The sequence below is a fragment of the Micropterus salmoides genome, unplaced genomic scaffold, assembly GCF_014851395.1.
Source record: "Micropterus salmoides isolate LMB-PRFRI ecotype aquatic unplaced genomic scaffold, ASM1485139v1 Ms_hic_scaffold_12, whole genome shotgun sequence".
In the NCBI taxonomy this organism is placed as follows: domain Eukaryota; kingdom Metazoa; phylum Chordata; class Actinopteri; order Centrarchiformes; family Centrarchidae; genus Micropterus; species Micropterus salmoides.
Window position 1 is genome coordinate 16,674,264 of NW_024040263.1, and position 19,069 is coordinate 16,693,332.

Genomic DNA, 19,069 nt, shown 5'->3' on the forward strand with positions numbered 1-19,069 from the left:
GAATATCTCATAGATCTCCAATATGCTAGCTGGAGCTCACGTTTCTCACTGAACAACAGAAAGTAGGAAAGTGGTAGCTCTGTAAGAGGAAATGAAAGAGAAGAGGAGGCATTACAGCTGTTCATTTGTTATGATGTGTTGAGTGTTTATTATAAAATTGGTTAAGACTACACTTCATCACTTCAAGCTACACTTTTTATTAAATTTTTTCTAAAAATTAGGCACTTTAATTTACTTAAATTTAGAATTTATTATTTGAATAGTTATTATTTATTATCCCTTTGATGTGAAAACTGACTGAAATATTATTTGATTTGACAGTCCGTTGTTGACTAAAACATGTGTTGATACAACTATAGGTTATAGTACTGAATGATAACGCAAGTTTGTCGTTTTGATGTTCCGGACCTTTGCTTCGGGAAATTTTCTCTAACTAGACCTCTTTGAAATCTAATTGAATACCCCTGCCTTAGATGCACGCGTTCCCTGCATCTTGTGGTAAATTTCTGCGTATAATGTTTCTTCATGAAATGTGCCTTTTTAGGACTTCTCCTAGGTGGTGAGTCTGATCTGCATGAAACCTTGCATGTAGAATCTATTGACCCTATAAACAATATTGATCACTTTTTGTACATTGCAGACAAACAGGAGGAGATATCAAATATCTCCATAGGTCTGTCCTATTAACACAAAACTTTGGCCACTGCCTTCCGATATCCTACAAAGGCTATATGCTAAATAAGATGCCAATCAGCCACTAGGTGGCGCTACAAATGAAGTGATCTCATATCTCCATACAGGCCTGTCGGATTAACGTGAAAGTTGCGTCAGTAGTTTCCCGTGCCATACAGAGACTTTATGAAAAAAAATGCTGCCAGTTGGCCACTAGGTTGTACTCTTGCTAAAGAGATTTCACTAAACCCGCTTTTTGAATCAGGGCATTGCATCACATCTGTGGGACTGCAGGTCCAACTTGCATCACCTTTGGGTGCGGCTTGAGTTGGGAGTCTTGGACCCCATTAATACCTTGCAGGTCTAGTTTTCATTACAGAACTAGCAAATCACACAACACGTCGTACAAACTACTTTTTTACGATAGGAGGTATAGTAACTATAGTGACATAGATCAAGACATAGATACAGACACATTTACACACACATTTGTATAGCGATATATAGAGTGTACATTACAATTCAGCTGAAATAGCATTTCTGTCATGGTCTATAGGAGGAGCTTAGCATGTGGATTAACTAGCTGTAGCACATATTGCCTACAGCCTAAAAAATCAATTGGTATTCATGGCATTTGTTTGTTATATTGATAATATATTGACTTAAGGAGGTTATGGAAAGCAAGTGGGCTTGTGAATGCTGACTATGTGAGCTTTGTTTACCTGCTTGAACAAGTGAGGAGAAAATGATTGTGTAGTGATGTCTGTAGAAAGAAAATACAATGACACAAGGCAAAAAAATGAAGGCAGTTAGAGGAGAGAAAATAGTGATAAAAGGAAAGATAGATGGAATGCAGTGGGTCGAGTGTGAATTGATGGATTTGAGGGAATGAGAGTTTGGAAAGAGATAAGAGCAGCAGATGGAATGCAGACAAAGAGGGAGAGTCTGAAAAGAGACGAAAGGGAAACCTAACAGAAAAAAACTGAGAAAACAAAGAAAAGATAAGAGGTGGATGAAGAGGAAGAACAGAAGCACAACGGAATCAGATAAACTAAGCAGCACCTTTATCTAATTTATTAAGGGGGTGAACCATTTGGCCAGTAGTTATGAGTGACAGCGTCCATTAGTGAAGGTGACACTCATCAGTCACTGGAATTTCTCTGTTCAGATGGAAAGAGGAACGAATGATATGGTCAGGACGAGCCAGAAACAGCATATGGGGTCTGTCCTGTGGCAGCCTTGCTCGGCACCACGGTGTCCACAGACCCTGAAGATGCATTAAATTATGTTAACTGAAGATCTTAAAAGTCTGCAGTGCAATTAAACATTACATTTTAATTATATTCATCTCCTTTTTTGCTATGTTGTGACAGGTTGTGACTTGTGAGAGGTTAGTGAGAGAAACATTACATGCACTATATTGTCTTAAGTGTTTTCATCTTTGGTTGATTTTACAGTGTTGTTACAGTTATTGAAATTAAAGCTTTTAATGCATTGTTTCTGACATTTAAAAGGTCTGAAGTTGCAGGCAGCCCAGGGATCTCATTTTGAGAGGCAATAACAGGCTTAGCTTCCAGTAAAAATCTAGTGTAGTCTATTCTTCAATGTTGCATTTGAGTTGTGCATTATTAAAGCTATTTGATGTAGGTTATCTGTGTCTCTCTACGCTGAATTGAGTTCCGGAACATCTGCATTTCCAGAATTTGGAAAAACTCATGTAAAATAACAATAACTGTGACTGTGAAAATATTCTCAATTTTCACCCATCGATCACAGTGCTGCAGAAGTTTGCAAAATACCCTTGAGAAAAGCAGCCAGTCAACCCAATATTGTGGAGTGGCAAAATCATTCCAAAACTGTTTGAGCAGAGAGTGATCAATAAATTTAATCAATAAAGAAATGCAGCGAATCTTCCTGGTGAAAATGGGATAAGGTGCATTTAGCTGCAACACTGAATCTGTAACCATGGACCATTTTCTCCTTTCTTTTTCTATACTAATTTTTCTTGGTTCTTCATATTGTTACTTCCCAAAAAAGTTAAATATAAAAATATTTAATGCAGAATAATCCACTTGTTCATTATTGTCTCAGTTTTACATCAGATTCTCAGAGGACTGGAAATGCATACACAGTAGGCTGATTGGAAAGGAAGACATTTTGTTGATTTGGAAGAGCACAAACATTGCTGTCTCACAGTTTTTTGGCACCAATGTGTGTGGCTTAGTTGGTTAATTAAAGTTTTGAAAGACTTCCATACACATACAAATACAGACACACACACAAAAACATACACACAGTCAGGATTAGAGACAAGGCCCTGCAGAGTCCCACCAATGACATTCAAGGACACAACGCCGCTAAGCAGACATGCTTATCCTGTAACTATCCGGGTATAAGGGAGGACTGCTAATGAACAGAAACCTCAGTCGTTCACCTTGAGACAGTCCCACTCTCTGTTCTGCCTGTCTCTTTCTTTCTCTCTCTCTCTCGTGCACACACATGCACACACAAATTGCCTTTCTCCCATGATCTCACTGACTAGCAATGGCTAAAAATCTTAAACACAACTGGGTCTCATTAATTTCTGTTGTGCTGTCTATTCCCCAGTTTAATGTTTATGCATACTATCGGCTTTGCATATGCACCAACCTTGTTATTTTACATTAATACTCTCATATGTTCTGTGTTGTCGAGCACCCTGTCTTTCCACTTCTCTCTCTCTCCCTTCACCCTCATCGTCTCTGAAAGCCAGATTGCAGAGCATCAGTAAACTTGCACATCACATGCAAGTAATTCTCTTTCCACTTTCTGATAAATGATACTTTTCACTGGTCCCACCATGTTGAAGTAGTGTGTGTGTGTGTGTTTGTGTCTCCCAGGGCTGTTTCTTCTCTGTTATTCAGAACAGAGTTGTAATATTTAACAAGTTACAGACTCCACTAGGTGCTTAAAATCTTTTTACTGCAACATCCATATTGCTGATATGAGAATATTACATTTCATAACATTTTGAGCTTGAGGCAGTGTTGTGAGAGGAATTAGCAATTGGAAGAGAGCTACAATGAAGGTGATGAGCAAGGCTGGAGTCAGAGAGGAAGCTGAAGGAGGTGGTTTCATCATAGTTGTTTCTGCCGTTCCTCTTCAGCTAGTTAGTCTGTAAGTTTATGTGACCTTATTCTGACTTTGAGCATTGAGAAGCCTTTGAGCCTCTGTATCCCTGTGTGAGTGTGTGTTGCCACAGGTCCAGACCGTCTGTTAGTGGACAGAGGTCACCTCCTGCCAGGAGCATCTGGGTAGAGACCATGAAGCATGAGCTTTTAAACACACACACACACACACACACACACACACACACACACACACACACACACACACTTGCATACCTGCATTTATGTCTGTATGCTTGCTTACAGGGAAGCTTATAAATTCTGTAATGTAAGTATACAGCTATGCAATCTGCACAGGCAGTCAGATGACAACTCTTTTTCACCTTTAACTTTGTGGGGCCATGTTTTTTTCTTTTCTTTTGCTCTTGCCTTGTCTCTGCATTCTGTCGTGTTGGGTGGAGAGAATGGAGTTGTATTGTACACTCTCAGAGAAACATAGAACATAATTTAAATTTCTAAATGGTACAATTATGGAAGAAGCCTACAGTGAAAAACACAGTGATTTATGCCTCGGTTTGTTGCTGGGGCAGTGTGCTATATAAGTACATTACTGTATATTTTCCAGTATTAGTATTTTATTGGTATTATTTTAAAGTCAACTTTTGTACACGTGCCATCTGTACCTTCAGAAGTACAATTATGTACCCCAAGTGACCAAAACATAATTCCAAACAGTAAACTTAAATGGGGTTGCAGTACCACTGCTGTTTTTTTTATTTTAACAACTTATTGTGTCATTTAATTTGGGAGACTTGATAGGATAAAGAAAGTCTATATAGTACTGCATGTGCTTATGCAGCTGTTCTGTCCTCCCTGTCCATCTTTGTCGGTGTGTGGGTGATCACCTCTTCCTTTTTTGATGACACCCCTATTAACACTTTGCTTTGCCATCACTTTTAGCTGTTAATATCTAAACAACTTCTCTTTCTGCCTGGGTGCCTCTTTCATCATTCCCTGCAAGACAGAACAGAATGCAGAACAGACAACATATGAACCGGCACAGCTTTGCTAAGGAAGCTTCACAGTACTCAGAAGAACACAGAAAAGTGATACAGATCATCTACATTGTCGCAAACGTAAACACTGATATGACATATCTCTTCATACACATGTTTATATAAAACACCAAATCACAAATATGTCAATACTTATCAGTGGAGGTACTAAAACACATCAGCATTTGTCATCATAAATGCTGAAATGAGAGGTTGTACTGTTTTTAACAAGCTGATGGTATGTCCAAGACCAATATATAGGTGCTGGTCATATAATTAGAATATCATCAAAAAGTTGATTTATTTCAGTAATTCCATTCAAAAAGTGAAACTTGTATAATGTATACATTCATTCCACACAGACTGATATATTTCAAGTGTTCATTCCTTTTAATTTTGATGATTATAACTGACAACTAATGAAAACCCCAAAATCAGTATCTCAGAAAATTTGAATATTGTGAAAAGGTTCAATATTGAAGACACCTGGTGCCACACTCTAATCAGCTAATTAACTCAAAACACCTGCAAAGGCCTTTAAATGGTCTCTCAGTCTAGTTCTGTAGGCTACACAATCATGGGGAAGACTGCTGACTTGACAGCTGTCCAAAAGACACAAAAGGTCATTGCTAAAGAGGCTGGCTGTTCACAGAACTCTGTGTCCAAGCACATTAATAGAGAGGCGAAGGGAAGGAAAAGATGTGGTAGAAAAAGTGTACAAGCAATAGGGATAACCGCACCCTGGAGAGGATTGTGAAACAAAACCCATTCAAAAATGTGGGGGAGATTCACAAAGAGTGGACTACAGCTGGAGTCAGAGCTTCAAGAACCACCACGCATAGACGTATGCAAGACATGGGTTTCAGCTGTCGCATTCCTTGTGTCTACTCTTGAAAAAGACTGCGTCAGAAGTGTCTCGCCTGGGCTAAAGACAAAAAGGACTGGACTGCTGCTGAGTGGTCCAAAGTTATGTTCTCTGATGAAAGTAAATTTTGCATTTCCTTTGGAAATCAAGGTCCCAGAGTCTGGAGGAAGAGAGGAGAGGCACAGAATCCTCGTTGCTTGAAGTCCAGTGTAAAGTTTCCACAGTCAGTGATGGTTTGGGGTGCCATGTCATCTGCTGGTGTTGGTCCACTGTGTTTTCTGAGGTCCAAGGTCAATGCAGCCGTCTGCCTGGAAGTTTTAGAGCACTTCATGCTTCCTGCTGCTGACCAACTTTATGGAGATGCAGATTTCATTTTCCAACAGGACTTGGCATCTGCACACAGTGCCAAAGCTACCAGTACCTGGTTTAAGGACCATGGTATCCCTGTTCTTAATTGGCCAGCAAACTCTCCTGACCTTAACCCTATAGAAAATCTATGGGATATTGTGGAGAGGAAGATGCAATACGCCAGACCCAACAATGCAGAAGAGCTGAAGGCCACTATCAGAGCAACCTGGGCTCTCATAACACCTGAGCAGTGCCACAGACTGATCGACTCCATGCCACGCCGCATTGCTGCAGTAATTCGGGCAAAAGGAGCCCCAACTAAGAAGTGAGTGTTGTACATGCTCATACTTTTCATGTTCATACTTTTCAATTGGCCAACATTTCCTTTTTTCAACAATTCCTTTTTTTGTATTGGTCTTAAGTAATATTCTAATTTTCGGAGATACTGAATTTGGGATTTTCATCAGTCGTCAGTTTTAATCATCACAATTAAATGAAATAAACATTTGAAATATCAGTCTGTGTGTAATGAATGAATATAAAATCCAAGTTTCACTTTTTGAATGAAATTACTGAAATAAATCCGGAATTATATTATTATATTATATATATATATTATTATTATTACTATGACCAGCACCTGTATAATGTTAAGAACAGTTACAAAGACTGCACTGTGCTTTTAAATGATGCCTTACAAGTGAGTGTCAGATAGCTGAATCTGTGTAACTCATCAGGTCATTTAGTCTGGCCTTGGTATCCAAATGTGCTTTTCCCCCCCCTTTTTTACTTGTGTGGATTGACAGGAAATTGTACCACTACTTGGTCTTTGTGGTAGTGGGAAAAAAAACTAAAACATAATCTGTGTCTTATTAAATAAAATCAATCATCAACTCCCTCTTACATTCTGGCCCAGTCTAATCCCTCCCTTCCTAATTTGATGTCTCTCTCTTGTCATCCCTCTCCTCTGTTATCTCCCTTGACTAGTGCTGGAGGTTTGGGCAAAGCTCTGCTGTCCGTCTATCTGTCTTGTTATCCATAATTAGTGTCCAGACCCTGTCGTCCTTTTTTTTAAGAGCAGATAAACTGACGCTTGCAACGTTTGCTACAGCACTGTTGCCCTCAAACTCTCGCTCTCTCTCTGCCCCCAAATCTGAGCCAGCATTTCTCATGTTGCTCAAGGCCAGTGTGCAAAACACTGCACCCCTCCTTGCTACCACTGTTGCCATCCCTCTTTACTTTACTTTCTTTTTATGCTACTGCACATGTTTTATTTGGGCCTTGTATGGTTTAATCATTGATTTTCTGTACAAAGCTCTTTATATCCTCTCATTCTTTCCCCCTCTTTGCAGTTTTATGCTTCTTTGATCCACATTTTCTCCCTAGTTTTTTCACACTAGCTCTCAATCAGTGCATCTATTTTTTTCTCTAGCATCACTTTCTCTTTCTTCCCCTCATCTTTCCTTTCTTTTCTTTTTAGTCTTTTTGCTCCCTCATTCTCTTTTTTGTTTGTTTAATTAGGTCGCTGATTGTCCTGTTATGTGTGGACTGAATAGAAAAGCTGTCACAGGAGGTCAGTTCTGGATAATTGCCTCCTCCTTCTCTCCATTTCTCTCTCTCTCTCTCCTTTTATAAACAACACAGATATACTCCCACTCCCACTCATAGTAGGAGTTATGGCATTGCATCACACTTCGGGGTTGATCCACCAAACTGGCTGGAAATGACCATATACCTATAAGGGACTGCATTGTTTTGAATTTAGTGTGATGTTTACTATCATAATATTTAACAGCATGATGTATATGACCACAGTTATTTACTACTGAAATCAAAATATTGGCTGATGAAAATGAGAAAAGATAAAAGAGATCAAACTTGATAGATCCCCAGCAGGAAAATATAACTTTTCTCCTTATAAACACAATTCAGAACTGCAATTCCTCATTCTTCACACCCAAGAAGTATGATTATATTAAAGAGAATAGTGGCTAAATATTAGTTTTTTATTAAATACGCTGTCAATTGAATTAAAAAGGCCTCCTGGAATTAGCAAGGATCAATCCAGCACATATGATATTCTTCTCTATACATTCAGATTCCTTTCATTTATCATCGTGTTTTGCAGATATTTGCATTGTGATATTTATAATATCAATGATGACAGTGAATTAATATCCTTCTAGCACCAATGTGTCACAGTTGTGAGGAGATAGACTGATGAACAGTTCACAAGCAATTTCACACATAAATGTTGCCTCCACCTCTGGGGTTACAAAAAAGCCAGAAAGGAAGCCAGAAAGCTTGCACAAACTGTTTCACCAGGTGATTCTGCAAAAGAGCATTGTTCACAGTGTCATAACAGGGTTACACACAAAGATGCACTATCACCACACAGCCGGTTCATATCCTTTTTCCACATAAACGAGAACTGTGAGTGAAAGAAAGGAGACATCTTGGTTTAAATGTTTCCTGTGTCAGCACCCAGGTGTCTTAAAACCACAATTTTGTGAAACTGGAATGATACTACAAAATAACACACTTTAAACTATTAATACAAGTTGGTCATCACATGTTGAACATGCGATCACTAGTGTCCTGTTTTTGCTCTTAAGGGAAATAAGCTTGGTATTGGTTCAAGTGCTGCATGTCCAGTATTCTGTTACAGTATGTGCCAACAGTACCTGCTTGTGCTTTAGTACAGTGTGTCTGTTGTGGCAGCTGTGAACTGTAAAGTACAATCAATGTGTCCATTTAGGATAAAAAACTAAAACATGTTTGTGAACAGTTGAGACTTTGAAAATACAGTTAATCTGTCTATTGGTCCCACCTTATCCACTGTGCGTGTGATTTGTGTGTATCTCTTGTTCATATCTTCAAATATCTATCAAAGTCCATTTATATTTCATGACCTTGGTCAATAACACCCTTCATGGTTCAGTGTTTTTCCCCTCTTGTCTGTCAGGCTAATTAGCAGCCATTGTCTAGTTGCATTGTTTTGGTTCAGCTCACACAAAGTTCCCTCCTTACCCACTGTAACCTTTAAAAAGAAGAACTGAAAACCTTCAGCAAAGCCTGAACATTGTACTGAAGCCCTGCAGCGCTTCTTCTTCAGCTCTGTGCTGCAAATAGACAGTTTTGATATAAGAGTTTTGTAGAAAACTTTGTGTCTTAATTTTTTGTCTTGAACACATACCATCCCCTTACTTCGTCTTTCTTTCTGTTGGTCTCACTCTCCCATTCTTATCTCAGTATTTAATCAGACTTGTCTTTATCTTGCTCACTTCCTCATTGATCCCTCTTTCTCTGACTGCCCCAGTGGTCTGTTAGTGATTTGATAGATGGCTGGTCAGGTCGTGTATTGATCATCAGGCTCTGATCTGTTGTCAGTCACCTGCTAGTGGGGCGTGCTCATCAGGCTGACAGAGAAGTTTTTGTGGGTTGGCTGTCTCTTTTCTCTAGCATAGCTAGCTAGCTGTCTGGCTAGCTAGCTATGCTACTCTTAACAGCCCCCCAAAGCCAATTACCCTTACCACAACCATCACAGAGTGTGTGCCTAAACTTAAGTTATTGATTACATGCATGTTGACCGGTTAAACCTACAGCTCACAGCCGACGTGCTAGCAGACAGGGTTAACCTCCTTCATGTTACTGTGCATTACCACCAATACTCCATTATATTTGCTGTCGCAAAAGAACTACAGTCCTAGAACTGCGGTCCCAGGATTGGGGGGGTCCTGAAATTGCAGCCTCCAGTATAGAAGCTACATAATATCAGGAAAATAGGCCTACATTGATGAAACTCCAATTGTGAGTGATAACTCTTGTCAGTTTGCCTCATAGTGGAGACATAGACACCTCTATCTATCCATCCATTTGTTATCTATGCATGCCAGTTTGACATTACACTTAACATTGTTCTGATATGGGGCCCAACATCTTATCTTAAAGCACTTTATCTGTAACTCTGGTCACAGCTGGTATAAATGTGAATTAGTAAGTCAAAACGCCACATAAAATTTGCAACAAAAAAAAGAAAAGACCAAAGAAAATGAAAAGAAAATTTGAAAAATTAAAAGCAGGTGTATGCTTTTGTAGTTTGCTACAGGTGCCACATTTTACTGAAAGCACTTTTAACTGCAATGCAATTGGGTTTTCAGTTATTGAATTGCAACAACTGATCTGTTCAGCTCTCGCAATTGTATCTATTGTAGACCTTAAGGTGTCTGACAAACAGGGTTTTGTACTCATCACGACTGAATCTAAGTGTATACCATGCTGTCTGAGTGGAGTCTAAATCATAATGCATACTGGAGACTATACTGTGGACATTCATAACTATGTCAGAGTACAATGTGTCCCTTTCATTCTCACCATGTGGTTGTGTAATCAATACATCCACAACTGTATGTGGGTTTTCCCCGTAGGCAACACTAACCCAGTAGCCTAATTTCACTCATTTTACACCCATATAATCACCAGTAGATAGATGTATCTTGCTGTAGGAAGTGGCTCATCCTTTACATACCAACAGGATTCCTTCAAAATATTCTCTGTGTTACTTGATAAGTTACTGCTTATATTTCAATTTTACAAACCTTTTTTCAGACCTTGTTGTTATGACAATATCAACAGTAACTAGAGATACTGTTGAATACATGCAATGCTATGCTACTCCTGTAAAGTATGCGTCGTATTGTCTATACACAGTGGTGTATGTTGTTGCATGGATTGAAGTGCGAAAATAAGTTTTGAGGAAGTTGATACTAACTAACTGTTTGTACGTTTTGTTTCAAGAAGTACCAGTTTTCATGATCAGATGTCATACCTGTTATTTTATGTTATTATTTCATATCCTTTTTTATATGTACGCATGTGTGAAAGAGTGTGTTAGTGGGACTCATGTTTCTCTACACACTGTATGTGTACAATCTGTGTGCTTTGCCTCCTGATGTACTGTATATATATATAGCTATAGCTGCTGTAAGTAGAATTGAAAATTCATTTTGCATAGCTGCATTTCTCTGCTCTGTCTTCATGTGTTCCCTTCCTCTTCTACATTTTTTAACCACACGCCTTTAGACTCATTTATTCATGGTCTCACTTTTTCTGTCAAACCCGGCAAACTCAAGATAGCAACAGAAATGAGACTGTGGATTTCAGCTCTTTCAGTCTTTCTCTCACTTGCTTGCTCACACTCTGTCTGACCCCTTCCTCTCACCCCCTCCACTGCCTACATTGTCATTATAGTCAATCTCACATAGTTAGAAGAAGTTGATGCTTGCATGTTGTCAGCTCTGTAACAGCTACAAACTTCAACTTCTAACATACCCCTTCAAATCCTAACCCTGTATAATGATAGAGGATAATTATGTCATCTAAAGTGCAACATTTCAAATTATGTGTAGTTATTAATTATCCCAGAAATTATACACCATTTAAAAATATCATATATTTTAATGTGGCACGGTCCAGTAGTCAGCCCAGTCCATACCATGATTCAGATAGGGTTTATGGAAATTATCGGGGGCAGGAGCACCAAAAGAATTCAGTAGGCTGGAGAAACAACTGCAGCATGTAGTGCTGAATATCCAAGGCTTGTGGGACAAAGCAGTTAAACCACACATGGCAGAACTGCTGGCCTAATAAGCAGCCTACCTGCCCCTGAGTATCCTTACCTGCTCTGCTTTCCTTCTCTTATTCTGTCGGGCCTTTCCCTCTTTCACTCCATCCATCTCTACCCCCACCCTCTTCCTCACTGTCATTCGTCTTGCTGCATTGCGAACCCCAGCAGCTGGTTGAGAGTCCCAACAGAGCTGTTTCAGCTGAACTCTGCAAGACACACATTTGTCAGGTTTGTTTTTTTAATACTACTGTATGTGCACTTAAGGGTGTGTGTCTGAAGGTGTATATATATATATATATGTTTGCTTTAGCCCTGTGTCCATTTACCTATGAGGAGTGTGTTGCAGATTTCCCAACCGCCGCCTTCCTCTTTGCCACCTACCCTCATCCCTTTAATACTGCACTTCCCGTCTCTCCATTATACACCATTACAGAAAGTAATGTAAATAGCTTTCCCTCTCTGAATAGCATTGACAAAACTGTGTTCATATTTAATTAAAGCACGTAGTCAAACCAAGCCTTTTGTCCATAACTGTGTGTTGCCATCTGAATGAGGCAGGTAGACATGAATAGAATTGTAAATGGCTTCTTTGAAAAGGGGGAAAGGGGCCAGTCCTCTAACAAATTGCACATAAACAAATAGCCACAGGCCATTGGTTGAGGGACTGCCAACATCTTTGAGAAGTGACGGAGAAAGAGAGCAAGAGGGAGGGAGAGAGAAAGGAGACTTTAGGAAGGGTGCATTCCTTTCCACATAAATGGGTTTTATTTGGCTACCTCGGCTTGGATCATATCTATTTCCTCCTTTTCATCTTTCCCACCACCTCTCCCTCTTGTTCTCATCACTCCTTCAGCACAAAAGTACTCAGGACTCAAGCAGCTATGACTCTCTGACACATACGATATGAGACACAGAGGCCAGCATGCAAAGTATGAGTGATGAAATTAACATTGAAACACTGAAAATATGTCAACAGACGGAAGAGAGAGAGAGAGATAGCAAGATGGTAATACATTCACTGACATTTCCTTGTAATTGTTGCAGGATCAGGTTTTGGCTAAGCTACCGTCAGCTTTTGCCAGGAGCTGCTGAGTCATGAAGTGGTGAAACCTGAGCTAACAACATATAAACAGACATTCACCCAGAAAGTGTGAGATTACACCATCATTATATTGGAAACACAAGATAGTTAAATTGACATTATACATGTAGATAAATCTAATGGTTGGGTGAAACATAGTGTGAAGAAAGACATTCAGAAGGTGAGAGAAATAAAAAATAAGTGCACCAAAGTAGCATGGAGAAGAAAGAGAAAAAAACATACAGAAGCTGTCATCAGTCTCTTGTTATTTCAAGTAGCATGGAGAGCAGAGGGGATTTGAAATGATGGCAGTAGAGTTGTGTGATTTATGTTTCCACAGCATGGGTAACAGGTCCTTCAAATGTAAGTAGGACAACAGCAATAGGGGAGTGAGGGAAATTCTCAGATGACAATATTTAGAGAGAGTGGATCGTAATACTAGCTTGTTCAGTCAGGCAAAACAATGCAGAAATATAGCAATTATAACTGGGAAATGATTTGCAGTGAAATTTAACCATGTTTGTGATACATTCTTTATAGCATTTATAAACAAACACACGGAATAAAGCGGAAAAAACAAACAAAAATCTAATAGATTCAGACTAACTAATATAGAACATGGTTTCCGCACCCACACAAAAAAGATAATATGCAGGATGCTACTTGCGACAACTCTAAATTCAAGGTTAAGGATTTAATGTTCACAACATTTATAAACATGCACTGATATACCACATTTACACATTGACAGTAAAACACAATCTGAATAATAATCTGAATTCATTAGCCCCTTCTAGACAAAATATAAGGAGCACAAGAAGTCCATGTGAGATTTAGAATTGCTACTGGTCTGTTTATTTTATCCACAGCTTGTATTGCTTTGTGCAACGCAACTGAAACCAGGTCATCTCGTTGTCCTTGTGAAAAATGGATAGCTTCACAGAAACGCAGATATGCTGGTAGTTAAAACAGCTGTTGTCAGTCTGGAATTAGTGTACAGCGCTCTATCTGCTGTAATATCAGCGTAATGTTCATATGGTCCTCATTTAAGTTGTGGCCTGGGGGGGTGTAAATTTGGTTGAGATTATGATCTTATAATGGTAGAGCCTATACAGTAAACTCCAGCCACATGCAGCTTTTCACTAGGCTAACAAGATAGACCGTGTTTAAAACAAGTTTTAATACAGAATGGCTTCGCTTGGAACTGTAAAGATTGACACCACCAATCATGATATTTTTGGAGCTCTAATTAGAAGAAGTCCGGGCTCCTCTGTGCTGACTTCAAGTTGTTTTCTGTATCCCTGACTCTGATAAGAGAGTCTGGTCAGCATCTAACTAGAACAGGATCAATTTAAAAGATACAAGTGAGGAGTAAAAGCACGGAGTGGCAGCTGAAAGAATGATTGAAATGTCCTGCGGAGTTGAGATAAGAGTTGAAAAAGAAATAATGGTAAATATTATGGAGAGCCCTCTCAGCGAAGATCTGCCTTCATTTAGTTAAAGCCTGTGTACGGTCTTTGAGGAATAAATTATATGCTCAAGGGCACATCAGTTAGACCTTAAGTTCTGTCAAATTATTTAGAAGTATAGAAGTGGCAATGCAGAAAAAGTTGTTTTGAAGAAGTATATAGCGAATATAGCTTTGCTTTGCTTTGCTTCTGGGAATCTGGAGTTTCCATTCATCCATTCGGCACATGAAATTCTAAATATACTGATATGTTGTTCATCTTAGTGTCCCTGGATGATTTATAAACCAATGAGCAACTCTGATAAATATGAAGACTTGGAGTTTTGGTACATAATTCCTCAATTATCACATCAATACAACCCATTGTATCTGTAAATTGTCAACGTTTGAGGGACCATGGAAAAACAGCTTCACAACTATTGAGCTCCATGCATTTTTTGAAAGGATTTAAGGATTTTCTAAACTTTGAATCATATTGTCCTAAAGCCAAAATGCAAACATTTTGGCAACGTCTCTTGCATTAGATTAACCAGTTTCATTCAACAGTACCTTCCTTGGGATGAGAGAAGTAACTGGATTGTAATGAGTTGATGTTGGATTGGATTGTGGTTATTTTGATGCTGTGTTGGGCTGCAACGAAAGATTATTTACATGATTGATTTTGATCATAATTTACCAAAGCCCAGGTTGATATATATTCAAATTGCTTTTTACATCTGAGTCAGTCATAAAGAGATTCAGTTTACAGTAACAATATGAGAAAAGACTAAAGAAAACCAACAAAGATTCTTATTGGAGAAGCTGCAACCAGAGTTTTTTTTGGCATTTTTGCTTGAAAAATCACTTTAACAATTATTCCATTATTTAGTAGTTGCTGATTCATTGTTTCAGCTCACAGTCATTTCCTGTTTTTAGGACACATTGCATTGCAAATGATCTTCTGAACTCATTTGACAGTTTTAGCTGAGTGAAGTGGAAAACGCTGCTTTGTCGTCACCTCTCTCCTTCTCTCTAATGCTTCCATCCCACTTTTCTCCTTCCCTTTGCGACTAACTAGTATGCCTTTTCTTTTTGACCCTTCTTGCGGAATCTGCTGCATCACTGAAGACAAACTGTTGCAGTTCAAGTGACAACTATCACCTCCCTCCCCTCCTTTGCAGCCCACACAGGCACTGGCCTCTTCTGCAGCAGAGACAGACAGAGAGGCAGGAAGGGCTTGAAATGCAAATATAGCCTGAGTAGGTGGCAGCCGAGAGCACAGTGTGCAGCAATGTGAGGACTCTCGCAAGCCCCGCCCACAAAAGCCAGTTGCTAAGCAACCACCAGCAAGGGAGAAGGGGGGGAGGAGGAGCCATGAATTCAACAACTGTTGCCTGATCTGAGCTCTCACTGTGTGAATGCAAGTCAGCCGGCGAACCAGTCAGCGAGAGAGGAAAAGTGTGTGAGGGTGTGAGGTCCAGAGTCTGTGCTTGTGTTTGCTTGTGTTCGTGTGTGTTTGTGTGTGTGTGTGTGTGTGTGTGTGTGTGTGTGTGTATGTGTTACAGTGAGATAGAGAGAGAGAGGCAGTCTCTGTCGGTGCAGGAGAAGCCAGGCAGCCGGTGCAGTTTTTTAAAGTGAACGACACATCCTGCTCTGCTCCTCTGCCTCTATTTGGATTATACCACTAACGGGGACTCACCCTTTGGACTATCCTGACTCTTCCTCCTCCTCTTGCCTTTGAAGGGAACACCTGTGTGGTGTGTGTGTGTGTGTGTGTGTGTGTGTGCGTGTGTGTGAGAGAGAGCCAAGACAACGGACTTAGCCCTGGTGAACAGGGCGAGTGGATGACTTCAGTGGATGAGGGTTTGGCTGGTGGAAAGAGGGGGACTGCTGACCATGGACTCCCCTCACTAGTGAACGGGGTAAGCAACCCTAACCAGCTGGAAAATGGGGGTGATGAAAGATTGCTTGACAGAATGGGAACAAAACAGAGAAAAGACTCTATTGAAGACGTGAGTGTTTTGTGAAAGAAAGGAAAACATGAAGAAAGCAGAGATAGTTTATATGTTAAGGGGCGAGACTGGCGAGTTAGAGGGGGGCAGTTAAGCGGCAGTGAAGAGTCCATTGTCCCCCCAGTTTGTGTTTGAATGTGTGTTGGATGCAGTTGACCCTGCCTCTCAGCTACCCTGTCTGTCGTGCTCAGCTGCTGGCGTCTGTGTCATCACACTGTCCTGTCTCCTCTGTCGGCTCTCTTCTCATGCCTGTCTGCTTTCCAGTTTCCCTTCTTGTCATGTTCTCTCTCATTGTCCCTCCCTGCCTGTCACTGGTGGCTCTGTTGCGGTTCAAAATCTCTCTGATGGTAATGGGATTAATTGGAAGCCAGGGTAGCTGGAAGGAGAGGGAGTAACAGAGAGAAGGGAGCGTGATCAAAAGAAGTGTGCACAGGACGGATACAGCATGCCCAGGTATAGATGGGAAAACAAAGATAGAGGAATACCGTAAATGTGAGAACAACGGGTTTGCTGCCTGTCAGGATGGAGGTGAATGATATTTGGCAGTGTAGGTTGTTATGATTAAGGTCTCAGGGTCTTTCATGTCTATTTAACATATTCAAGACCCAATATTCGGTCATTTGAAAGTCGTCTGAAATCGTTATGTTCTGTAAGTTATTCCAGTCTGTTAATTTAGGCTGTAGTTTGGTTAAATGGGAGAACTTTATAGCATATCAATCACAATGTGTTTTGAACCAGGCACACTAAAGATGTAGGTGTACGGTAGACATAATACACACATGACAGGGCTTGGCAATGAAGAACCAGCTGGTATATAAAGGAGTTTAATTTACTACTAGAACTTTTTAGATGCAAAAATATGTTTTTGTTGCAGTGGTATGAGTTTAAAAATAGGTTTTACTGTAATTTAGATAATCTGGAGAAATTTAGACGATCTAAAACATGTGAATACAATGTGCTGCTGACAATACAACTGATAATTGCTGTATTTTTTGTAACTTCAGATATATATTCATTACTCCAATGAAGAAGAGAGAAGCAAGGTGAGCTTTATTTGTGTTGTGGGGCTCTCAATAGAGACGTGTGATGTCAGTCTATATAGTTGTTTTGAATACCCCTGGTCTGTGACTGGACATTACATAATGAGATTTACTCGTCCTCAGCCGAGCAGTAAAGTCTCTGTTGATTGTCTCTGTCCCGGAATGTTCCTGGACTTTTGTTTTCCAATAAAATTATTTTGCTTATGGTTATATTGTTGAATATAGTTTTTTAACTTAATTTGGTTTTCTTTCTTTAAGCAAGATTGACATTCAGCCAATTGTCTTTGATAGTGCACGGTGTGTACACCAGGACTAGAATAAATAGATTAGCATGCAGCACTGAGCTGTACTAGATGAATGGAGGCTAATCTGCAACAATCACTCCTCTCTATGATTCCTTCCATACTATCAATCAATCAGACTTTATTTGTATAGCGCCTTTTGTGCAGACTTTCACACTCTGATACTGAGCAAAACGACAGGATAATCGCTAAACAAAAATGTCTTAACACAATAGACATCACATCGTCACTGAGTTATTGTTCTGTAGTGTCAAAGCCAAATATTGTCTCTGAACTTATACTGAACATCCACAGAAGCTCTCTTGGTGCTTAAATGTTTAAATTAGTTATTGTTTGCATAGCATACAAAATTTAAATCACAAAATTCACATGCAACAGCTGACAAGAGGCAGGCAGGGGCCTGGCCACCTGCTGAGGGTCTGCCACACTGAAATGCCCTCAATTCAACGGACAACAGCAAGAGGGCTGACAAACAGTCCCATAAGAGAAAGACAATGCACTTTGTTAAAGAAAGAGAGTGAGGAGCTTTCTTTTCTTTTCACTGGACATGAGTTTGATGACTCAAAGAGGACAATCAACACGCCAGACACAATACATTTTGGCTGTGAGAGGACGGATTTGAACAGTCAATGAGACAGAGTTGTGAGGCATTGGTGCTGCTACATATGAGTCAGGGTGCTTTTCCTTGAAGATGAATCTAAATTCTCTGTAATAATACTAATGATGATGACTTAACCATGGCGACTTATCCATCCCAAATGTTAATTTAGTGGACTGTAGACCAAATACCAACCTGCAGAGAGTTAGATAATCAATTCATTTTCTGATTTTTTTATTAAAAAAGTCAGTGACCATGAAAAAATTCTCAGGTTACAGCTTTTAAAATGTATAATATAGTTCCTTTTCTGTGTTTTCTATAGTTGTAGATGAAATATCTTTGGGCTTTAAAAGTTTTATTAGAAATCTGAAGGTATCACCTTGGGCTCTGGGAAATTATGAGGGACAGTTTTTTACTTTCCTGATAGGTAAATCAGTAATGAAAAGAATCGCTAGTTGCAGCCCCAGTGGACTGTATTATACTGTCTGTTGTAGGGCTATAAACAAAGCACACACGTGACTTTGGTTTGACTTCTGTGGGTTAAAACCAACTTCCTTGTTTTGATGTGAAACAGTAGCACGATTTGTTCAAATATACTATAAGCAGTTGTCAAACACTTAAAGTTCAGAATAGGTGGTTGACACCCTGACAAATGGAGTAAATGTACTTATAAACACACTCACATGCCTACTTGTGACAGCTTATCTAATTACTCTTCAAAATGATAATGATTTTTATAACACACAAACATTTAGCTTTCTTCTTACGTTCTGGTTTCTGTCTCTCAAGGATTGGTAACACCTCTGTGCAATGGTAAAAGAGTACAACATAGCTCTTTGTTTAAGCATTTGGTACAGATATACCACACACTGACACACATACTTTGAACATGTAGAGTATTGACTGAAAGAGGATA

General features: G+C 39.5%; 1 protein-coding gene across 5 annotated transcripts in view; it reads left to right on the plus strand.

The window, feature by feature from the left end:
* The window catches only part of rab11fip4b (RAB11 family interacting protein 4 (class II) b), a 59,009-nt gene that overhangs the window by 15,572 nt on the left and 24,368 nt on the right, over positions 1-19,069 (plus strand). The window contains exon 1 of one of the 5 annotated variants that reach the window (XM_038713734.1): positions 15,606-16,123. The exons of 3 other annotated variants lie outside the window; for them this stretch is intronic. In XM_038713734.1, the coding sequence (XP_038569662.1) occupies positions 16,046-16,123 (78 nt within the window). In that variant the 5' untranslated portion in view covers positions 15,606-16,045. Of the gene's footprint in view, positions 1-15,605; positions 16,124-17,222; positions 17,257-19,069 lie in introns of those variants that run through there. One more of the 5 variants, XM_038713736.1, reaches the window with a different exon arrangement.